The sequence below is a fragment of the Dermacentor albipictus genome, chromosome 1 (genome assembly GCF_038994185.2).
Source record: "Dermacentor albipictus isolate Rhodes 1998 colony chromosome 1, USDA_Dalb.pri_finalv2, whole genome shotgun sequence".
Taxonomy (NCBI): Eukaryota; Metazoa; Arthropoda; class Arachnida; order Ixodida; family Ixodidae; genus Dermacentor; species Dermacentor albipictus.
The window spans coordinates 259,122,809-259,147,405 of record NC_091821.1 but is presented as its reverse complement, the minus strand read 5'-3'; the positions used below and the strand labels follow the sequence as shown (position 1 = coordinate 259,147,405).

General features: G+C 43.9%; 1 protein-coding gene across 2 annotated transcripts in view; it reads right to left on the bottom strand.

The window, feature by feature from the left end:
* The window catches only part of PAPLA1 (Phosphatidic Acid Phospholipase A1), an 89,427-nt gene that overhangs the window by 42,632 nt on the left and 22,198 nt on the right, over window positions 1–24,597 (bottom strand). For both annotated transcript variants that reach the window (XM_070531248.1, XM_070531249.1), the window contains 2 exons: window positions 16,914–17,089; window positions 6,845–6,980 (listed from right to left, as the gene is read on the bottom strand). In XM_070531248.1, the coding sequence (XP_070387349.1) occupies window positions 6,845–6,980; window positions 16,914–17,089 (312 nt within the window). The remainder of the gene's footprint in view (window positions 1–6,844; window positions 6,981–16,913; window positions 17,090–24,597) is intronic.

Sequence of the window (24,597 nt, the reverse complement as noted above, 5' to 3'; positions counted from 1 at the left end):
ACAATAGTTAACAGTTTTGCTTCGTTCGAGACCTTTGTTTGAACCGAAGTGTAGGGCTAGCGTGGATTTTGATAGCTAGCGTTGGCGGCGTGCTTTCTTGAGCGAGGCAACGGTGGCTGTAGTGTGTTTGAACATGTCAACATGCTAAGCCTTTTCGCAAGTGTTTTTTTTTAATGGCATTCGTTGGTACGAGAGCCACGTGGTCTGCATCCTGGGAGAGTGAGGCTCAGTGCCCGCGGAGCATTGCCAAGCCTGAAGGGAGTGAGTACGGAAGCCTCGTGGGCGGTCCGAATTCCTTATGTAAATAGCTTCTTCTATCTCTTTGACTCGGATGAAGTCGCGGCTCTGGGAGCCGGGTGGCCGCGGGCCACGGGTGCGACTACGGGCTGACTGGTATTGCGGCCTGGCACCGGGCGCTCTGACACCGTCTGGGACGGTAGGCGCTGTCAACTCGGATGCTATGTGCACCGAGCGGAGTAGGACCACCTCACAGAGCTGACATCTCCTCGCGGCTGCCTGTATTGTGCTCATTTTGGGTGTTGTTTTTGGATGCCGGTTGTTGTCAGGGTAGCGACGCTTTAGGCCTAAGGCTTTACGAAGCTGCCTGTCGCACGTGGATGGACACAACCTGGTGGACCGTGGCGTTGAGGTGTTGCAGTTTGCTTACCTCATTCTAGTTAGCCTCGCACGAATTGAAATTACTCGTTCGACTCAAGGAAGCGAGCTTCGTTCACATGAACTTAGCATCTGAGTAGCTGCCCAATCTTTTGCTAGCCGAGTTGAACATCGTACCACGTGGGCGATGCGCATGCAGAATTCCTCTCCCTTGCACTACTTTAGTGTTTGCCAAGTGTGTTGAGTGTACGCAGCATGATTGGAGTCACCCCTGGTTTGCCGTCACCTGCACATCGTCTGCGCTGCTGCCTTGGACTACGATCGAGCCACCCCGGGCGATGGTGATGCTGTGGCCAGTTCGGCGCAGCGGCTTCGGTGGCCTCCTGTATCCAGCTCACAACCCTCGGCGGCAGGCAAAAGAGCCGGCGGTCACCGACAGCTACGGCCGCTCTTCCCAGTAGGGCTCGTCAGCGCGAGCGACGCTTGCTCGTACCGACTACTGCGTCGTCGTCTCCGGAGTCCTGGCCTGGAATCGTGCCGTCGAGTCTACAAAGCTGCTGCTGTGACCGGCGGACGCCAGCGGTGTACCCAGGGACAATGTCGGCTCGCATGCTATGGACAGCGTGTGGACATTTACTCAGCGCGGCCACTGTTGCATGTACTATCTTGTTCGCGAAGCACGAGTTAATGTTAGACCGTGTCACATGTTTCGCCGGAATAAGAAGTGATTTAAGGTTGGGGGGATGTGGGGATGCGCGACTCTCACGCATCCCCTGATATGTTGTTTTCCCGCATGGCTCGCGTGGCCTGGTGCCCGCGGCGGTCGTTGTGGTTGAAGCACAGTGCTAGAGATGGCGTGAGTGTTGCGCTGCTGATGCCGCCGAGAGGCGGGGTGGGGTTACTTGGGCGCCGAGAGACAAGGCGCGAGGTCTTTCCCCGGCGTGGACGCATGGACGTGCCCCGCGCGCGCGCCGACCCATGCTTCTGCGAGACCGTTTCGCGTGGCTGCCTTCGAACACGCCACCGTTGGTGTGACCGTACACGCGAACGACCAGGCGTTGGGATCCAGCATGGGGCGAACATATTCGCTCACTATCCGGTCGCGGTGAGTCGGACTTCCTAGATTTGTCGCGCGCCCATCGGCATGTTTTGTGGATAGCAACTCGGCTAGCAGGCACTGATCTATGAAAGGTGCAATAAATGCCCTTGCGATTGTTTGCACTACTCTGTTGTCGTTCCTTTGTCCCAAGAGCACGAAGGAGAACCCCACAAGGCATAGAAAAATTTGATTACATTTTTATAACTTTTTCAATGTCGGAGAGTTGTGTAATTGGACACGGCGAATTTTTTATGGCATGGTTTTGCTACTTCGTATAAAAATTTTGTTGAAAAAAACAATTGTCGCGCCCCACCTGTGACCGTCTTTTTACCTGAACACACCTATCTTATAACTTCGGAGATGTAATACAAAAGTGCGATTCAAAAGACATTCTGCCCCACCCCATTTCTGTATATCCCCTTCAGGCACCAAATATTCTGTCCACTGAAATATTTTTTTTACCAAATTTACCTATCTTCAGAATCAATAAAAGTGTACTGCAGCAGAACTGATCAAGAATTTCCAATTCTTCAGTGAGTTTTGTTAATTTTACAAAATGTGGACTCCTTGTTGAACTCTCTACAATAATGTCAGATATGAGAACATCAACTCCAGGATACTTGAAAAGCATTCATCGAGCAACCTCGAACTTTATTCCTGGTGCAAAACAGCATCAGAAACAAGTTAAAAAGTGAACTCGCCACACATGATGACATAACAGCATTGAAAGCAAACACCCAGATGTCTTGCTTCCAACTCCTTTTATTAAAACACTTTGCACATATTATTCAAATTTGCAGCAAAGGTCCAATCAGAAAGAAGTGCCTCAAGATACATGTGAAACATTTTAAAGAATCACTGAAATAGTTAGGACAAGTTTTATATATGCATATTGTACAGCTACAGTTAAACATCTGTGCCACGATTAAAGTGAAGCATCTAATATTAAGAGAGCTCTGGACGATTACAAGTTACTTTCCTCCCTAGTGATGCTTTTCCTCCTGTAGATTGCCCCCCAGGGCTCCGTCCTCTCGCCGACGCTGTTCATCCTGGTGATGATTGGGCTCTCCGAACGCCTGTCGAAGATACAAGGCCTCAACCATACGGTATACGCGGACGACATCACCATCTGGTGCTCCGCGGGGTCGGATGGCTTTATCGAATCCGCTCTGCAGGAAGCAGTCGAAACTGCCGAATCCTACCTCGACCACACGGGCCTCAAGTGCTCCTCCGCCAAATCGGAGCTGTTGTTGTACAGCCCAAAACGACAAGGCAAAAGGCCTAACGGATGGAAACCACCGACCGAGCGCAACATCACTGTCCGCACCAGAGACGGTCGCCCAATCCCCAGGGTTGACTCCATCCGAGTACTGGGAATGATTATCGAGGCAGGCGGATCCAACATCCAAACGGTCCACAAGCTGACGACAAAGACGGAGAACGCAATACGACTTGTACGCAGGGTGGCCAACCATCACCATGGCCTCAAAGAAGACAATCTGCTGCGTCTCGTACACGCGTTCATCCTATGTCACTTCACCTACGTTGCAGGAATGCATAAGTGGAAACAATCGGAGCGTGACAAGCTCAATACACTAATCCGAAAGGTAGTGAAGCGGGCCCTTGGGCTCCCGATCACGACACCGACGTATCGACTCCTCGAGCTCGGGGTGCATAATACCCTCGAAGAGATCGCTGAGGCTCAGGAGAGAGCGCAGATGATACGACTGACGATGACGAAGACTGGCCGTCACACCTTGCACGAGCTCGGGTACTTCCCACTGAACACCCAGGATCCACCGGAGCTTACGCCGGTTCCCCGCGAGCTCCGCGACCTGATCACAATCGCACCAATTCCGCGAAACGTCCATCCGGATCACAATCGAGGCAGGCGCCAAGCCCGGGCCACCGCGTTCCTCAAACGAGTAAACAAGAAAGCGGACGACGTCGCTTTCGTGGACGCCGCCGCCTACCGATGCAACCGAGCCTTCGCCGCAGTAGTGGTCTCGTCCTCGCAACGGACTTTAAACGCCGCCACGGTACGCACACGTGATCCCGAGGTGGCGGAGCAAGTGGCCATAGCCCTGGCAATGCTCGACGATAAGCGAACGACAATATTCAGTGACTCGAGACCAGCCATCAAAGCGTTCGAGAGAGGAGTCGTCTCCTTCAAGGCGTTACGCATCCTCCGCGGCGCTGATCCAAGCACCCTCAAACACCACACCGTCATCTGGTTTCCCGCCCACCTGTATCGGATTCCGGGCGCCCCGCCCAACCTCAACGAGACAGCCCATGACGCTACGCGCGCGCTTACCGACCGCGCCGTCACCCCCGGGCAACTACGTCTCGATGAGTTGGAGGCGAACAGGGATGCCCCAATAACCTACAATGAAATAACCAAACACTTTTACTTGGGACGACGTCTCTTTCCGCCCCCGCACCCCAAACTAAACAGGCCGCAGGCGCTAACGCTACGCTTATTACAGACGGATACCTATCCAAACCCGGCCACCTTACAGATAATCTAACCGGACGTCTACCCAGACGATGCGTGCCCCTCGTGCAGGGTCACGCCAACACTCGCACACGTGCTCTGGGAGTGTAGAAACGCTCCGCCCGACTCTACCTCCGACAAGTGGGAGAAGATCCTAAGAAGCCCGCTCCTACAAGACCAGCAATGGGCCGTCCAGCAGGCTCGCGCAGCGGCCGCCAGGTATTCCCTGTCGGTCCCTGCGTGGGAGACGCCCACTGCGCGCTGACGTGCGTCCTGCAGGACTTTTATTAAAGTTTTTCCAATCCAATTGCATCATCATGTGACATCGTGTTGTCTACTTCTGATGTTTTGGGGCCAGAGCGCAAAGCCTTTTCTACCTCTTCGCCAGCCGCCTGGCTGTCGGTCCCCAGCAAGAGCTATCCAAGCACCGTGCGTTGAGAGCGTTCTGTCGCAGCGCCAAGCCTGCCCAGTATTCCAGTAAATGCAAGTGAGCTGGACGTTTTGACAGATGGCCGGAGGTATAAATGTGAATGGCCTGCATGGAGCAGCCACCTCGGTGTGCAGACCTCAACCAGTCAAACACATAGCTAACATTGCTGTATGCAAGGGTACATAATTTTAAACATTTAAAAGGATTTAAAAAGAAAACATCTTCACAATTATGCTGCTGCCAGACATTTACACCAGCAGAAAAGTAGAAGACACTTGGTTACTGCTATATTAGCTGTGTGTTTGTCTGGTTGAGCTCTGTGCCACCAGTTGGCTGCACCCTACAGGCCGCTCAGGTTTGTGCCTCCCCCCATCTGGCAAAATGGTCAATCCACCTACATTTACAGGTATACCACACATGCTATTACCCTCTACTGTGGTAGTAATCCTCCAGCGTGGAGTGATGGCCCCAAATGCATAGATCCTGGCGCCGATCACATACCGACAACTCAATGCATCACAGCCATTCTGCTTGCCTGTTGCTTTGCAGAAGGACACAATGTCGCAGCTTGACATGCTGCTGATTGCTAGATTTGCAGCCCACAGCATAGAAAGGGTGATCTATGGTGCTCGCGAAAAGAAAGCTCGAGACAAACACTGACTGTGTACCTCATGTCAACACAGAGCAGTTGTAACACAAGCAGATAACCCTTGCTATATGCCAGAAGTGCTTTAGTGTAGTAATAAATTGTCATTGCGTATTCTCTTCCTGTTAATTTCTTCTTTTATTGAAACAAATTAACTAACATTCGAACTATTACGAACAACATTTGTTCAACATAAAGTTGAAAAAAAAATGATTGGTGACACAACCCGGGTAGCCAATCGAGTAGCTCATCCAATTGATGTCAAGCGTGCCAGCTACATAAATTGTAACAGAACCACTGAAAACTCAAGGGAGCGGCACCGCTGTGATCAGTAGCAATGCACATTTTTAAAACCTTATAATAAATTCCACACTTTATGCAAAGCACTTAAATATGCCACTTATGATCAGAAGGACCTACCCTAACGACTCAGTATGTTTGTACAAAATTGTCAAAATCTTTAAAGTCCCTTTAACCCTTTGAGGGTCTATGATGTAAATACACGACGTGGCAAACAAGTCCAAAAATGGTCGATGCCATACATTTACGGTGGCGGCTGTACGTTTAAAAAGTGCGCCAATTTCCTAAGTTTTTCTTTTCTGTCATGTGCTGGCACTATGTGGTAATACAAGGAATTTATTTCACGCGCCTCCCTCTCTTGGTTTCCGTTGCATGGCTTGTTTTAGCGCTAGTTCGCTCCCGCGCATCTATATACTACCGCTCGCGCATTGGCGCGGGTGCAGGCGGGTGGCAGTTCGGGTTTTGTTTTCGCTGGCCGTTTCGGCTTCTTGCGCTTGCAGAACTAATGGCTATCTCGTTACTAATCGCTCAAAGGGTGACCACTTGTTTCTCGCTCGTTTAGTGCTCCCAGGGGTGCGCATAGGAAAGATGCCGCCGTGCATGCGTTTCCGTTGCTTCTTCTTCTTCTTTTTCTTTTGGAGACTCGCGAAAACTAATAGCATCTGGTTGGCGATAAGATGAAGATTAGCGGAAGTCTGTCGCACGCGCTTTTTTGACGGGCACAGAACCGCACAGTTCAGTGTGCACACCTACGCAGTCCGATTACGCTATGGATGTACATATTAGTGTAAGAGCAGGAACATTTGAATCTTGCGAAATATTCTCGTGTGCACATTTTCAAAGCCTTGAACTATAACAATGCATCAAATTTTTTATTCTTATCAGTTTATTTTCTTTTTTATTGTTGTTATTCATGAATAAAGAGTACATATATACCAACGCAAAATATTTTTTTCTCTCTTTACGGTCACCCTAGGAAAATTACGGTAATTTTTTTTCGAAATAAGTCCCTAATAAGAATTCGAATCTGCAATAAAAAAATCAACCCTGGGTGGTCGCATATGGTGAAAAAAAATCGACCCTCAAAGGGTTAAACATCATAATTTGCATAAGTGCTTTTGCTTCTGACATGCTATCTTCATGGGCAAAATCAGTACACACACAGTACCTGAAAAGGATTCCTGTCGCATGTTACTCCTGAACAATGAGCCCCAGCAATAAAGTGCAGCCAAATATGACTATAAAAAACTGGTTTGTTACCGGATGAAAGATGTTGAAGAAGGCCGGACAAGTTGGCAACCTGAAGTCCTCACAAAGGGTCTCGTTGCCACGTACTACCAGAAACATTGCAATGGGAGATCCTAGGGCAAAGAAGCAGCTTGGATGGAAGTTGATCCTGAAATAAGGTATTAGTGTAATTCTAAGAAACTTGTTGCATATTACATGCTACTCAATATTTTTTTCATTCTGGTGATTTCACAGTAGTAACAAACAAAAGGTGGGCAGTCAACATATTTAAGGGAGGATGAGAGGTTAAAATCTTAATTTTCACGAAAAACATGCATTTTTACATTTAAGTTGTTCTGAATCCCTCAATTAATAAAGAAGCATCTCATCAAGTTTGGTTACTGCTTGTGCTGTATAAATGAAGAAAATGATTTTTTTTTTTTGCATGTGACAGCGTGTGCTTGCTGTCGAAAGCACCCGTTAGTGCTGTTCTCAAAACAGAGCCACTGTGTGCAATAGAACATGAATGTGGAATGAACGCCCTCGTTCGAAAGATAGCTATTTGTGCTTTTTAGCCATAGGAGACCTATCATGGCTGCAGCATAACACACAGGGAAGTACTAGAAAAAAGCTATATTTCCGGCCCTGGCCGAGTCGGGATTGTGTGGCAAACTGAAACTGAAACTCTGTTTTATGTAAGAACAGAGAAAAAGGCATATTTTCAATTGTGGCGAGTCCAGATTGACTAGCAAACTGATACTGATATTTGGATTGGTGCATTATAATCAGATTACAATACAATAGGTGAACACTCTAATTACAATCAGCATAAAGCCCTGGTTGACACTGGCAAGTCATCAGTGCCAGGAACCATCGTCAAACCCTCAGCAGAGACATTATAGACAATTAGATCCTCAGGTTTTACATGCCAAAACCACAATCTGATTATGAGGCATGTAGTGGTGGACTCCGGATTAATTTAAACCATCTGGGGTTCTTTAATGTCCAACCAATGCACAGTACATAGGCATGTTTGCATTTGACCTTCAATGAAATGCAGCTGCCGCAGCTGGGATTTGATTCCGTGTCTTCGGGATTAGCAGCTCAACACCACAGCCACTACTATGCCACCATCGTGGGTGTCGGAGACATTGCAGAAGTCCCTCTATAAGATGAGCTCAGTAAGTCAGAGCTCCTCGCATGAGGTTCCAGGATGCAGACAGAAAATGTAAACAAATCCTTCAATACGTTAGTGTGGAAGAGATAAATGTAAGACCGAGTACCTGTCCCTGAGAATGATGGAAACTGCAGCAGCCTTGGCAGTGCTTTAGTTCAATAAGGGTGCAGGTGGAATTTAGAGTTTTTGAAAAGGTGGAGCTCAAATATGGAATGCTGAGAAGGAATCATGTTGAGCAAGCAACTAATGCAGGCTTCTTTCAAGTGCAGATAAGGACTTTTGACAGCTATAAAATGAAAGAAACAGCAGAAAGCAGGAAGCAACTGCTGCCGATCAACATCAGGTAGAGGAGGAGGGCCCAGGCAGGGGCCTTTAATTGATCATCATCGCCCGGTAAATAAAGTACCAGGCTTTAAAATTTTTTAACTGATTTTTCTAAGTCTGCACTTTTTTGCCTGACTCAGCATCCAAAAAAAACTATCATTTCCAAAGTGCTTTGCCAAAATGTGCTTTTAAGGTAGTTTCCAGACTGAATTTTGCAAGGAGCAAGACTATGTATTTCTTTAATTTTTCAATCATTTTGAACAGCAAAAATATTTTTGACATACATTGACATACACTCAAAAGCAAGAAATCAGAACATCATTTTCAAATGATGCAGTATTTACAAATAAAACACATAAAACAGCAAGAGACTGCCCTTATTCTGTACTGTAGGCTATCCACAAAGTATGTATTCAGAATATATAAATAAAACATAAGTGTTTTTTGAAATAATCGTTTTTCTAAATTGACATGCTCAGCTGAATGATGTGATGAACATAACCTTTTTTCCATTTGCATTCCATCTGGGTGCTTACCACTGTCGTTAGAATCATTGCATTCTACCAGTGCTAGCATATGAGGCAGAAACTTGGAGGTTAACAAAACCTCAAGAACAAGTTAAGGAACATGCAAAGAGCGATGGAACGAAAATTTTGGGCATTTTATTAGACAAGACTTAAGAGACAGGAAGAGAGCAGTGTGGATCAGAGAGAAAATGGGGACAGCTGATATTCTAGTTGAGATTAAGAGAAAAAAATTAGACTGGTCAGGCCATGCAGTGCGTAGGGCAGATAACCAGTGGACCAGTAGAGTTACAGAATGGGTGCCAAGGGGAAGGGAAGCACATTCGAGGTAAGCAGAAAATTGGGTGTTGTGATGATATTACGAAATTTGTATGCGCAAGTTGTAATCAGCTAGTGCGAGACCGGGATAATTTGAGATCTCTGGGAGAGGCCTTCGTTCTGCAGTGAACATAAAAATAGGCTGATGATGAATGAAATTTCAAATATATTCTAATGACAGTCATCCTGGAAAACTTCATGAAAATCAGCACTCTGGTTCAAAAGCTGACCCTTCAGGGTAGTATCTCCTCTTAATAGTTCTATGTGTAACATTTTCAGGTATGCACACTTACTTTAGCTGAGAAAAAGTTCCTTTAGTGCAAAACATTGCACATTGTCTAAAGGCGTAGCATTTATGTGCACTGCTGTTTTTCCAAAGTCTGTCAAAGCATGATGTAAAGCACAATTTTACATTGTCAAGGGATTCCATTTTTATACCTCTGCATACATACACTCTGCCACATAATTAGCCGTTGCTCATTTTGCTGATCTTTTGCCAGAAGAAAAAGAAGCTTAAGTTGAGCTACAAGATTAGCCTCTCACTTTATGCATTTCTATAAATTAAACAAGTTCACACGCAGTTCAAGCTATCAGAGGCTGAACCGAGTGGCATTTGAATTAATGAACTGTTTTACACAGACTTCTGTGTACCTTACATGGGACCATGGCGACTTGTTTGAGTAATTCAAGAATTCAAATTAAAGAGGTTTAAATCACTAACCTTTCATAGCAGCATGTATTTAACTGAATATGAAATTCTTGAATGAAACAAATAAAACAACAAAGAATACTTGATCTCTCCAAACCTCCGAGATAATTATATCTAAAAATTATGTCTAAAGATAAGCATTCTGAACAGATGAGAGACAAAAAGCACAGTACCTAAACATGCAATACACCTTTTTCATTGCTAGAAAAACAGCATGCAATACAATAAGCTGAATTGTCCAAATACCAACTATTAAGAACACATATTTATTGAGAAAAATGATAGATTCCAATTACGAAAACTTACTAGCGAGTATATACAGGGTGTCCCACGTAACTTGAGCCAAGATTCGAAAAATGAAAGGCGCGTCAGAAGCGAATTGCACCGAACGCATACTGTTTGCACGGGCCTATAGCAACTCAGGCAATTTTTTGTTTTCCCCGTAACTCACTAATTGACTTAGTTTAATTACTCAACTTTTTAATTATTGGCTGAGGACCTCAAGTATGAAATGCAGGTTTGTACAGCACCTTCAGAAACCACTGATAGAGTTGTTTCCTGTACGATATGTCTCACGCAGTCCTTTCTTCCGGGTTGCAAAAAGAGCCCGGGAAATATGAAAAGAGCCACATGATGGAGCGCTTGCACAAGTGGTGTGGTGCTGCTCTAAGAGTGTATTCGGTGAACAAGGTCGGCTGCATCGTGACTTGCGACGAGGAAGCAGCATGACGTTCTTTACCTCCTCGGCAACGCTCGGCCAGCTGCATGCATTTGCGCTATCATCTGACAAGAGCCGACCTTGTTCACCGAACGCACGCTTGAGACCAGCACAATACCACTGCACAAGCGTTCCATCACGTGGCTTTTTTCATATTTTGTGGGCTTTCTTTGCAACCTGGAAAAAAGGACTATGTGAGATGTATCATCGAGGAAACAACTCTATCAGTGGTTTCTGAAGGTGTTGTACAAATCTGCATATCATACTTGGGGACCTCAGTCAAAAATGAAAAAGTAGGGTAATTAATTACTTAGTGAGTAATGGGGAAACATAGACAGACAGACAAGGAACATTATTGATGGTCCTGAGTGGCTCCAATGCAGCGCCCCCTTTTCAGGGAGGTGATGAAGCCGCGGGCTGCTCCCACGTTGGGACGGGAAGGCTAAGCCTCACCGCCGCATTGTCGGCTCTCTGGACAGCCCATACTTGACGTGACAGGGTGTCTACCAAGTTGACATTTCCAAATTCCATGAGTTTTCCAGGTTTTCCCTAAGCACCTTTGCAAAATTCCCTGAATGAGCCAGAACTTTGTTTTATGTCAAGACGGGCTGACATCATGTTGCCCTATGCTGTCACACTCTAGTAAGCATGTTGAAAAAAAAAATGATTTAGTCCAGTTTGAATAGTAAGCAGTAATATCTATTTTGTTCAAAAAGAGAAGAGAAAGAAGGTGATAGTAAAATTCACAGCGGAAAAAAATGGTAAAACGCATTTCGAATAGAGTCTACGATGTTCAAATACGAATGAAAAAGAGATGCATACAGAAGTAAATATTTTCGAGTATGAGCTATTTCTATCAACTGGTAGCAAGCGCATCAATATGAGGCCTGAACTTTGTCACAACTAAGATTCTCTTTCAGCAGCTGGGAAGTCAACCTCAACTGTCCTGACATACCCTCAGCCCGTACACAATATCTCAGTGTTGAGTTTCACTGCTTCAAAGAGTTTATTTTGGTTTGGATGAGGGACAGCTGCATCTTGGCATCAGCCAACACTGTTTTCTTGAGCTCAAGCTCCTTCAAAGAGGCAGCGGCACGCTTCCTTTCTTGTTAATTCCTCAGTGCATCGGTCCTTTCTGTTCTCATCCTCCTTCCATGATGCGGTCGCCCCATGGATCCTTTGAAGCATCCTTTTCATCAGTTGTACAGTCAACGTTCGATTTTTCAGACTCCCTAGGGGCTGCGGAAACATCCGAAAAATCAGGCAGTCCGAAAAAAATGAATGCATGTCTTTAACTCTATTGTTACCACAGATATTAAAATCGATCCCCGGTGATCAACACTTTAGATCGCTGATTTCGACATGTTGGAGCCGTTTTATCCCCTTAAAAGAATGCAGTAGTTAGTACAGGCACTGAACTTTCAGAATCAGTTAAAATTTTCATGCTCCTGTGAGGTTGCGATTTTTTATGGACCTTTATGTGATCGAATGCGTTGTGTTGTAGCAAAACGAGGCGTGGCGTCACCTGCCGCGCTTCAGAAAAAATCATGTCGCTCACGATTACACTGCACTAGCATCAAAATTTTGTAATCAAATGACTCCCAGTAAGTGAAGAATTAAATTATATCGCCGGCTTTGCCGTCCGACAGTGCTGAGGGGTGATAATTAACTGAAAATGACGCCAGCTGTTCACTAATGAGCTTTGGTTTGGAGTCCGAATTGTTTTATTCCACCAAAGTGTATTTCCGAAGGTCCGCTGCATGTCTAGCATGTGGAACTGGCATTTTCAACCAGTTTCCAAGAGTATTGGTTTCGCTCCTCTCGTAAAATCCAGGCAAGGGGCGCTGCCAGTGTCACTGCACAGTTATTGAAAATGGCTCCCACAGCATCACCCCGCGCGGCTGCATCGCGAGAAAAGCGTCTAACTCGAAACTATGCTGCACCTGCACTTCCATTTAGTGACGAGGATTCGAGTTATGATCCCGAAGATGACAGAAAAGCAGATTCAAGCTCTGGTGGCGACGATGCATGGGACATCCGCAACTGTTCACCGGTGAGTTTTTGTTACGGCCTTGAGCAGTCTCCTTCCTTGTGCGCACTTATCTGCCAATCTTCTTGCACGATCTGAGAGCTCTCCTGATTATCTTCAGGGTGTATACTTCGCTTGGTTATGATGTGCTGCCATCGGCAGCAAAGAAACTTCCATTCACGCCAAGATGGCCACCCGTAGCACACCTTGACCCAACACTGCGGACCAGTGCAAGACAGTTTGCAAAGGCGTGGGATTTCTTTCTACTCTTCTCTGCAGAAGTGATAAAGACAATCTGCAAAAAATGCAAACAGATATGCTTGGATGCATAATCTTGTAGTTGCCCGGCTACGCTGAGAGCGATTGGTCCTGATAGAGGTGCATGACTCTAGATGAACTGGTGAAGTGCGTTCCCTGGACTCCTCATCGGACCATCCTCAGAAGATGCCGAAAAGACAGAACTGCAAAATGTGTTACGAGGGCCGCAAAGATGAACAAATACCAGACATTTTGTGGGGAAAATGCAAAGTGCACCTACGCTTCACAAAATCCAGGAACTGCTTCACCGCATGCCATGAGCGATGAACTGGTCTTAGTTTCTTCTTTTTGTATCCAAAGAATGGCTGTGTACTGAGCATTTATTTTTTCAGACACTATTCCTCGGTTATTTATCTTTGAAATGTATATTCGGAATTTCCTTTGATATTAATGTTTTAGCAGATATCTTTTTTTGATTGTTTTTATCAACTGGCAGCAAAAATGGTACTTTCTGGAATTTTTATGTTTTACCTAAAAAACTTTTGTTTGGCAACGTATGTTTTTAGAAAGAGAATTTCATTATGCACAACAAGCTACGTTGCTGGAATATTATTTGTAGAGGTAAATATTTTTTTTCTGAGACCTATAAAAAACTACTATTTTCTCACGGTAACAAAAGAGTTAAGGGCTCAAATTGCCACAGGCCTGTCCGAAAAAGCTCTTAAGGCCTGCCAGTACACTTACTAGGCATATCAGTGCTCGTATTGTGACAGGAGACGTGGGTGCATGTTTGTATAATTAAGGAATACATACTGTGTCCCGTGACAATTGCCCCTTCCTACCATTGTTATGCTTCACCGCGTAACATATTTCTATTGAGGCGAAGCTAGCTTTCGGAGACTGCATATCATATTGACCGCAAATAAAGACGGGGACAGCGGGAGAGAATGCATAAACAACACGGGCGGTAACTTTATATATGTGATATGCAGTAAACACCAACTAGGCCAAACTGAAGTTCTTCTGAAGCATATATTTCGGAGACTGGCATTGCTCAATGTGCTGTGCTTTGCGAGATTCGAAGCCAATCGCGAGGATCACAAAGGCGGAGTCAGTGCAATTGCTGACAGCGGTGAATTCTTTCAATGAAAAACATGGCACCGCACAGCAAGAAGCTAGCTAACAGAGAAGCAGCTAGTCCTAACAGTGTGCGGTGGTGGCTACGGCTGCCAGCGGATCGGCGTGCGAGGGCACCGGTTCGAGGCGGCGAGACAATCGAAATGGCGGTGGTGGTGGCTTTGATTAATTCCATTTCAGACCTGCAGTTAGGGCAATATGCATTGACTCTATGGAGTACGTGGTGGTGCCCCGAAGCCACGTGAATTATCAGGCATGTCCAAAATATAGGACTTCTGGAAAATCAGTCGCTAACGAGTCTGGCATTACCTTGTGCCAATGACATGGCGTCAACAACGATTTGTTTCGATTCATCTGTTACTGGAGCCAGCCTTAACATGACTTTCGTTCTCTTTCAATAAAAGTAGAGCTAATTTCCCCTGATAGAAGCAAAAATTCCTTGAGTTTTCCCTGAGTATTTCCAGACTATTCAAATTCTCTGAGAAGTCCCGGTTTTCCCGGTTGGTAGACACCCTGCGTGAAAGCTCGGAGCTCCACGAAACACATAATTGCCTGAGTTACTATAGGCAATTACGAATAGTATGTGTTCGGTTCAATTCACTTCAAATCCGCCTTTCATTTTTTCAATTCTTGGCTCAAGTTACATGGGACACCTTCTATACAACTGAGCTTTCAAACTTATACCCATGATTCAAAGGCATAGAAAATGACACTAAATAGGAAATACCTTAACTTTTAATGCCATTGGAGCAATGTGACATGGGTCAACTCAATGTAATTTGTTATTAAGTGGGTTCACTACAACTCATTCAGCAGAGAAATGTGCACCCTCGAAGCCATAGCTTACAAAATGCAGTGTACTTAACCCTCTACGTTGCACAAACACAGTTCCATACCATGAAAAATTAGAACAACTTGTTCACCTTTATTTCTGGCTATGGAAAGTACAGGTTCAAATCACCATCCAAAGACACCATTCTTTGTCATCGCTCCGTGCAACGCAAACAGGTTGCAGCTTTTCATGGACTATATCGCGCCATCAGAATATTTTATCGGCAAGATTTTCCCCTGCCTATATTCTGAGAACACCTGTGTAGGTCCTGCCTAAACCTTTCATTACACTGCAAATCCCTGGAATTACAAAAAAAGTAATTTGTTCCATCCATTGGTCTCAAGCAACTTACCCTGTTTCACATTTACGCAGAGTACAGAGATACTGTACATGTGTATATCGACAAATCTGTTAAACCATATGCCTCCACTGCAGCCTTCAGCATCCCACATATGATCATCGCTTGGCGGGTTAAACTGGACCATAGGTCATTATAAACTGCCACAGAACTTGCTGTAATCCAGGAGGCACTTTGATTTCTCAAAAAGGAGCCTCCTCACTCATGGACCATAATCTGCGATTTTAAGCCAGTTCTTCAAACCATTGACTGCATCCTCAGACAGGGCCTGTATTATTCAATAGCTCTAGAAATGAGAGCATATCGACCATGCAAATAGGAAGTGCCACAATATCACCTTTTAGTGGATACCTGCACATTGTGGCATGATAGGGAATAAACAGGCAGACACTGAAGCAAAAACTGCTTTAAATAATGCTTCTGAAGTACGCATTGCATTCTCTCGAACAGACACAAACACCCTACTTCATTGCTTGATACTACGCAACTCTGCATTGGAGCATTATACTCAACCAGATTGGCGACACAAGCAAGTGCATAAATGGCATCCATAAATGAAATTCTGTATGCCTCACAAGCTCAAAAGAAGCCAAACAAGCATGGTGTGCCGGAATCGCCTTGGTGTCGCATTCACCAAGCGTTATAGACATCCCATAGGTTGCAGTGACACTAGCCCAAATTGTGAATACTATCAGATGTCAGAAACACTTGATCACATATTTTGCATTTGTGCCGCGTACGCGCAAGAACGGCAGAAGCTGATGTCTTTGCAAACATTGATAGTAGGCCACTATCAGACGAGTTTCTTTTGGGTCCTTGGCCTAATGCAAGCAGCGCAGCCTTAATTACAAGTGCTGCTATAGCCTTTCTACAAACCACATGGCTAAATGCGCAGCCTTAGAGATGCCACAATGTTGTATCTTTTATACACATACACCTCCTCTTCTTATCATCATCACCATCATCATCAGCAGCAGCAGCGCATACATCAGCCCTGTTCTTTCCCATTCGTTTTCCCCAGTGTAGAGTAACAGGCAATAGCAAGCTATAGCTCAGGCCAAACTATCTGCCTTTCTGTAAATAAATTTCTCGCTCTCTCGAGGTAACAAACTCAGCCTAGCATTTACAACATATTGGGAAATACAGGGTTAAAATATTTTGCTGCTACACCAGTTTGCACCATGCTCAATGCATAGGCTTAGAAATGCTGCTTTCAATAGCTGTGCTTGGTGACCAACTTCAGGTAGACCACTCATTTGCCTTAATGTCACATCACCCTCTACACGATTTGCAGCCATATTTCTTCTCAGGTTCAGATGGCCAGTTATGAATGACCACAAATGGAGGCTGACCATGCTAAGTATAGCTCACAAAATTTTACGTGTTTCATGTAATTACATTTTTTCTCTTTAGTGTCTTAAGTATAGCCACGTTCCAGTGAACATGTGAAGCACACCGCAATGACTGGAAGTGCTAACATCCACCCTAAGGTGAGATTGCTGCATCTTACCTTATAGGTTATGTCTGAAACATGGTGCCAGGAAAACACAACATGGAAACAAACACACAAGACAACAATTGTATTTGTCAAATTCACAGTGAACAGATATTTATGATACTTTCAAAAATAAAACTGCTGCACTCTACAAGTAGAGCTGTTGTCTAAGTCAAGTAATCCAACTCCTTGCAGCAAAAGTCATGTAACAATGTGCACTCACTTAGGGTAGCTCACAGAGAGCTGGCCGGTGCCAGCCATGCCCATAGAATAGTTGACTGAGGCTACGCTTTCACGCTTGCGACCAACTTGCGGATTTACTGATGTCTGCGGGCTGAGTGGGACCTGCTGATGAGGTGCTGCCTTGGCTGGTTGAGTGGGAGGTGCCTTGTGTTGGCTCTGCACGCAAACGCAAACACTGGTCTTAAAAATAAAAAGGAGAGATCCTCCCAGCATTTTGACACCATAGAACAAATGAAAGGCAGCAATCTGTTGTACAGTGCTCAATTGGTGTGAAGGTGAGATTGCTGCATCTTACCTTATAGGTTATGTCTGAAAGATGGTCCTGCATAGGTCATGTACACAGACATGAGCATCAAACCAAACACCAAAGATTTTTTTTTTCTTTGTTCCACAGGGTACCACTAAAGTTATCTGTACGACTGACATCCTCTGCCCACGCATTCATCCTCTGTGTTGTAGTCAATACAACTGCTAGGTTGTTCATCCCTTTTGGGGGGCAGGGTAGGCTCTAAAACGGCATGTTCTTTTTTTTTTTCCCCAATGCTCACCAACCCTCTATTTCAGGAACTATTGTAGTTGAAATAATTATATATGTATTATTCTGTATAGAATCATTTGCTCTGTTAACTGGGTGTGTTCAGATGAGGACAGGCTTGGGGGGAGGAGGGTCCAATTTATCTTTTGTTTTCAGTGAAAATTTTATATTAAGTGGGCAAATTCCTCAAAGGAATCAACCTTTTGTTTTCCGAAACGCAGCGTGGATTTTGTGAAAAAAAATAATATAATTCACTAAAGGCGGAGAAGACCATTGTTGAGTCTTGCAGATTTTAGAAGTTTGAAGACTTATCACACAGAACTTAAAATACTGTACATTGCCAAAACATTTTTTTTTGTAATTTTACACTATTAGAACTACTGGCCCAAGGAAACTTCGACTTGCATCGCCTACGGCTTTACTTAAAAAAAAAATGGCCACACTTTTCTTTTTGAGCAAGCATCTCACCGAAATCAATGGCTTAGTGGGACCGTATTAACTAAGGTGACAAAGCCAAAATATTTTCTGACGAATTTTCAAAGGATTTCTCACAAATTAACAAAAAAAAATGTGCAGTTACAATACTTATTTACTTCATAATAAAACCTCGAAAATGCCAAAATTGCAAAAGTAGCAAATATTTACACATTTAAGAAAAATTGTCACCAATTTTCACTAAAGTTTTACAGAATGCCCTGACAGGACTGATAATAATAATAATAATATTTGGGGTTTTACGTGCCAAAACCACTTTCTGATTATGAGGCACGCCGTAGTGGAGGACTCCGGAAATTTTGACCACCTGGGGTTCTTTAACGTGCACCTAAATCTAAGCACCTGACAGGACTGATAAATAAAGTACTGCAAAAATATGTTGCATTACATTATTTGAAGCAAAAAAAAAAATTGAGCCTATTTTAGAAATGAGTTTGGTTATGCTTATGATGTGTGTAGTTCTAATAATAAAATTGAAATTACATTCATATTGCATTCTGAGCTTGTTGTTTTGTGTGGTAGTAAAGAACAGTGACTCACACTGTGTCTATTTTTTACCTCTCCTCAGCCATGAAGTGAGCTGAGCTTGGGTTTTCATGGCTGCTGTATCGATATTTTTCCAATGATACATTGAAGTAGCAAACACACGAGAGTGCACACAGTGAGCTGGTTAAGGCTGGTCTGGGGAATCTGCACCTGGCACTACTTTTCTATTACACCTGCTATTTGAAATGTTCCTTGTGCATATGACCGATACACCAGCCCAGTGGGAAACTGCGATGACGCCAAGCAGTGGAGGAGTCAGCTGGGCATGTTCGTATAAGGACAGTCGCAAAAGGGGTCCTAAATATTTTTAATTTCCACTAAAATATTTATATTAGGCAGAAAAACCCTTCCACACAATGGAACCGAGACTACTTTTCCAAAACACACCTTTGTTTCACACATAAAAAATTTTAACTGGTACAAGATGCAAAAGCCTCATTACAGAGTCGCAAGATATTGAAACTTAAAAAGTGCACAATACATAGAATACAGTTTTCTACACAAAAAAATATTTTACTCTAACTCTATACAAACTCTCTCATGGAATTAAGGTAAGTTGAGAAAACAAGCTTGGAATGCAATATGAATGTAATTTCTATTTTATTATTAAATCTACAGAGATAATAAATAAGGATGCGCATACAGGCCTCTAAAAATAGGCAAAATTTTTCCATTTAAATTAGAATAATGCAATACATTTTTGCAGAACTGGAATTATCGATCCTGCAAGGGAATTCTGTAAAATATTCATGAAAACTGACAATTACTGTTATTTCTCTTTTTTAAAACACCTTAAAGGAGTCCTGAACCGTCCCTCGTGCTTGGCAAAAAAACAGTCTGTGGATAGCATACGCTGCTGTGAACATCTCAGCCAAGTTTTGCAGTCATGCTTGACGCAACAAGCTTGCAAGCTGAGCACTAGGTCACCTTTTTCTCAAGCACTCTCTTTTCAACAGAAGCCTGCTCCTCATTCTTTTCAGGCTGCTTTATTTTGTCATATAGCAGATTCCCATATGCAGCTACTACTGGCCAATAGGAGACACCAATCAAGGAGGGTGTTTGGATCAGTGCGTTTCTTCCTACTGTTACTGTGCATATTTATTGATGCAGTTTAATAAGCAGGTTAAAGTAAGCAAAAATCTGCTTTCGAATTTCAAAAAGAATTAACTACTTCCGGAAGAAGGCGACCATTGTCTGCTCATGCTCGGCTGTGGTTGCTAGCAAACACTGCGCATCTGTACTACAGTTGTACATAGCTGCTGTAGATAGATATCTACTCAGAGGCTTGGCATCTGAGTGCCGCAATGAGTCCGCTGGCCGAGCGCACTGCGACTCGTTGAGGACAACCCCGCTTGGCACGTCGTATGCGCCAATATCGGAAGTAGTGGTGTCTGCGTGAACATTCACAATCAAATTTGAATTGTGGCCATGGTGATGTTCAGTAGGCGTAGCGTTGTGGGTATACCCCACTCTTTTGTAGCCTTCGCAGTACAAGACATTGAAGAAGGAACAGGAGTACCGTGAATGGGATCATACACAACCTTTCGCTACCAATAACTCCATTTCTGCTGAACGCATTGAAGTACTTTTTGCGGCAATATATTTCTGGAATAGTCTATTTTAACTTCAAATGCATTTCTCCACTTTGATAAAAAGTGGTTCAGGGCCCCTTATAATATGCCAATTTTTGCTACTGTTGCAATTTTGGCATTTTCAAGATTTTATTACGAAGTATTGTAGCTGCACATTTTTTTCATTAATTTTTGAGAAACCTTTAGACGATTTGTCAGAAAATATTTCAGCTTTGTCACTTTAGTTCAGATGGTCCCACAAAGCCCTTGATTTCGGAGTAAGTGAGAGGCGTTTGCTTAGAAAGCAAAGCTTGGCCATTAAAAAAATGAAAATAAATACAGTGGCATTATAAGTTTCTTTGGGCCAGTAGTTCTTACGGAATAAAATAAAAAAAATGGTGCTGAATTAAGGAATGACTAAGAAAAAAGTGGATGTTACTAAGTGAGGAATGGCAACACTTTCTACAGACTGCGATGCCGAGTACATTATGTGACTAGTTCATAAACTTTCATTCATTATATTGGAAACGACCGTGTACTGGAATGCACCTGGTTCATTGATATAGGTGTGCACCTGCTAAAACGACTTACAATTATGGAGGTACTGGAACTGCAGCAAAAAAAAAAGAGCTGATGAATGTGGCACATTTGCAAGGCCTGTGCTCATGCTTGGCAAAACACCACACAAAATTAGCAAATTAGATGCTTTTATGACACATGGAGTAAACACAGCTACTTGAGCGAGTTGGTTCAGCATTGCAGGCATGTGAATGCACCTAAGAGACAAAAAAAAAATTATGGGGTTTTAAGCGCCAGAACCACAATCTCATTATAAGCCACGCCGTAGTGGGGGACAACAGAAATTTGGACCACTTGGGGTTCTTTAACATGCATGTCACAGAAGCGAGACAAGACAGCTGCGTTCGATTTGAACGAAACCGAGATTCTTCTTTTTTCTTTATTGCTTTCTTTAGCGCGCATGCCTTTGGAGCCCGCCGTCTTCTTTCTCGTCTTGTCCGCTCCCATGAGTTTCAACAGCTTTCGACCGCAAAAAGTTTTCTTCTCGTCATTGGAAGCAGCCTTCAAGTGAGTAAAGATGTTGTACAGGAATATACTTCATTGACCCTTTCTTTTTCTTCTTAGACTTCCTTTTGTTTATTCGTTTGTTTACTTTTTGGAGCGTTTATTTTTTTTCCTACGCCTTTTCTTTTTCTTTGCGTCGTCATCTTCCACGACATACGCAGCAACAGTTGTCCTGAGCGGGATGCCTGTGCTTAGAATGTTAGCTTTCGCACTGGCGAAATCTTTGTTCACAGTGTCTTGCACAAGTCCTGTTACTGACTCTAGTAAGAGACAGCTAGAACGCAGACGAACGATGTCCGGCCTGTTGACTAAGCCGACAACATCAGGCCTGTTGACAGCTACTTCAACTCTTGTGTTGAAGCCTGGAAATGAAGCAAGATGCCGCGAGTGAGAGTCTTTGGACGGTTGCGAGCCCCTCTTTACCCATGCTTCTTAGGAATCGAAATTTGGCATTCGACACTTCCCTGAACGCACAGAACTGGCGTATGTGGACTTTCGAGATCCCAAGGGCCTCCTGGTGCTTCGAGATGTTTTATTTTCGCCTACCAAACTGTGACGGGCAGAACTTGCATACGATTTCGAGTTTGTCTCGGCTGTAGAGAGCCCGGATGAGGTCGATCTCTTATGCATTACATTTATCGTATGGGACGTACATGTCTTGCTTTGAACTACATCGTCCATTACTTGAAAGCAGTCGTGGACCATTCTCGCTACAGTTTCAGCTCCTTGTACCTTTGTGTACCTAGGCTGTGCCAAGCATACTTCGGTTTTAATTACATCATCCATGACTTGGAAACATTCCTGGACTATTTCAACTACTGTTTGGGGCCCTGGTGGTTTGGTGAACTTACATGGCGCGGGCATGCTGGACATGTCCTCGTACATGAAACATGTCCATTACTTGAAAGCAGTCGTGGACCATTCTCGCTACAGTTTCAGCTCCTTGTACCTTGGTGTACCTAGGCTGTGCCAAACATACTTTGGTTTTAATTACATCATCCATGACTTGGAAACATTCCTGGACTATTTCAACTACTGTTTGGGGCCCTGGTGGTTCGGCGAACTTACATGGCGCGGGCATGCTGGACGTGTCCTCGTACATGGTGTCCACTTCGCCAAATGACAGAGTGTTCATCGACGACAACTCCTGCCCTGTGATGTCATCCTGATGGGAGTCGTCAGCATTGATACCGGGCGCAGTCACAAGAAGATTCAATACTTCGCTTTTCGGCTGTTCTATTGAAGTTTGCTGGATTACTTGATTAATGTTTGATGGTGCTGGATTGATGATCAATGTGATGTTAGATACTGTGGTTTCTTCCGTACCTTCAACTGTATGAATGGTGACGACGGGTGGAGCTGTCGTGAGTCCCCTCTGATGTCCTTGGAAGCTCTCTTGGCCGAATGCACCATCCTCGTTTCTACCGAGGTAGTCTTCCATGTTTTCTTTCCATAGAAGTCTGACATATCGCTTCTTTTAAATTTTAGGTGCCTCTTGAAGTGCTGAATCACTTCTTCCTCTCTCTTGGTTTCTTCCTCAGGGCACTTTATGCCTAGAGTTTCAATATCCCAGAAATGTCCGAGTTCTGTCTGTATTTCAGAGTTATTCACGTTAACATTAAGTACCATTACGTTGACTTCTCCATTATTGTTGCTGATATCTTAGCTTGACCTTGTACTGTCCAGACGACTATGGTTTCTGTTGCTGTCAACCTTTCTTCTAGTCTTCGGATCCCACCTTTCATTATTTGCCAATACTGGTCTGATCCAATAAGTAGTCCGATTTTCATGCGTGATGTGCTTCTACATAAACTGTCAGCCAGCTTGAATCCGTCCTCTTCATACTTCTTTTTCAGTGATATAGGCAGAAGCAGTAATCTTTTTTTTTTTTGAAATTATGCCTACCTCCAGTTCTTCCAATAATACTTCAATACTGTAGGCACTTTTCAGTTTAACTTCAACCAAACTCATGACTCTTTCATTTTGACCTCCTCCGAATGAGCCTACGTGAGTCTCTCTTTTCCTTCAACTTTACAGCCAAGCTTCTCAGATAGGCTTTTCAGTATGAATGAGCTTTCGCTACCAGTATCCAGCAGTACACGACAATAACATGACTGCCTTCTACCTTCTGCTGATGCAACTGCAGCCTGCAGAAAAACAATTGATGAGAGGTTCATAAACTGGCAAGTAGATTATTTCTCTTCCTGATTTTCAATTTCACCAGGAGTAGATGCTGTACACTGTGCAGTCAGTTCATCGCTTCGGCACATAGACGTCGCATGCCATTTTTGACATATCTTGCAGCTAATGTTTGCCTTACATATTTTAACAGTATGGCAAGGCCTAGTACAGCGGAAACATCTGTTTGCTTCCTTGAGCTTCATTTTCTTATCTTTATAAGGCATAAGGTTTTCCTGCAATCATCAGTGTAATGAGCAGTATTCTCGCAAGATATGCAAAACTTTGCAGCTGTACTTTGAAAATTAACAGTTCTTGCCTGCTGCTTACTCTCAGTTCTGTTGTCGTAGCTTTCTCTTCTTTCTGTCGATAATTCCTCTCTGCACTCTACCTGATCTTCTATGTATTTCATCAAGCGCCTAAGAATATCTTCTTGACATAAAGCCATGTTCTGATCTTGTGCTGAAGATCTGCTGATCACTTCTCTGTTTCAACTGGAATCCAATGTACAGATCCACTGGCAAAGCTCTTTTGAGGATTGGAAGCAACATCGATGCGTAGGACTCGCTGTTCAATCCTAAGGATTCCAATCCACGTATGTGCACTTGCACCTTTTCTGACAGCTTTCTTAAACCGTCATGGTCATTGTAGCTTGCCACTGTATTCAAGTTAGTTAGTTCTTTTATATGCATTTCTACCAGCACGTCATCTTTTCCGTACTTCTGCTTTAGTAGATCAATGGCATTTGCATAATTACTGTTGGAAAACTGTAGTCCCTCCATGGCAGCTGCCGCTTTTCCGGTTAGTGATGACAGAAGGTACGTAAATTTCTTATTTTCGTTCAAGCCGGTTCTTTAGTGTACAGCTGTTTCAAATTGCCACCAAAATCTCTGCCCTTTAATTTTATCACGGTCAAACTTCATTATTTCTAGCTTTGGTAGCTTCACTATTGTTGCTTGCTGCAATTGTCTAGCTTCGCCATTAAAGTTGGGTTGCTCCCTCGCTGTTTCCTGCATTTCTTGTCAAGAAAGGTACGCGTTAATGCTGTGCAGAGCAGTTATTACTTTTAACTCGTACTCAGTGATTCTCACAAATTCCAGGACAGCTGTTTCGAGTGTTATGAACTGCTCCATCTGCTCGTCTGCTTTCTTTAGTGAGTCTGCAATACCTTTAATCTGGCTGGCTATCAGTGGCATAGCTGTAGGACCCTGATTTTCCTCCAGTTTCTTTTCAGCATCGCTCACTCAGTTTGTTAT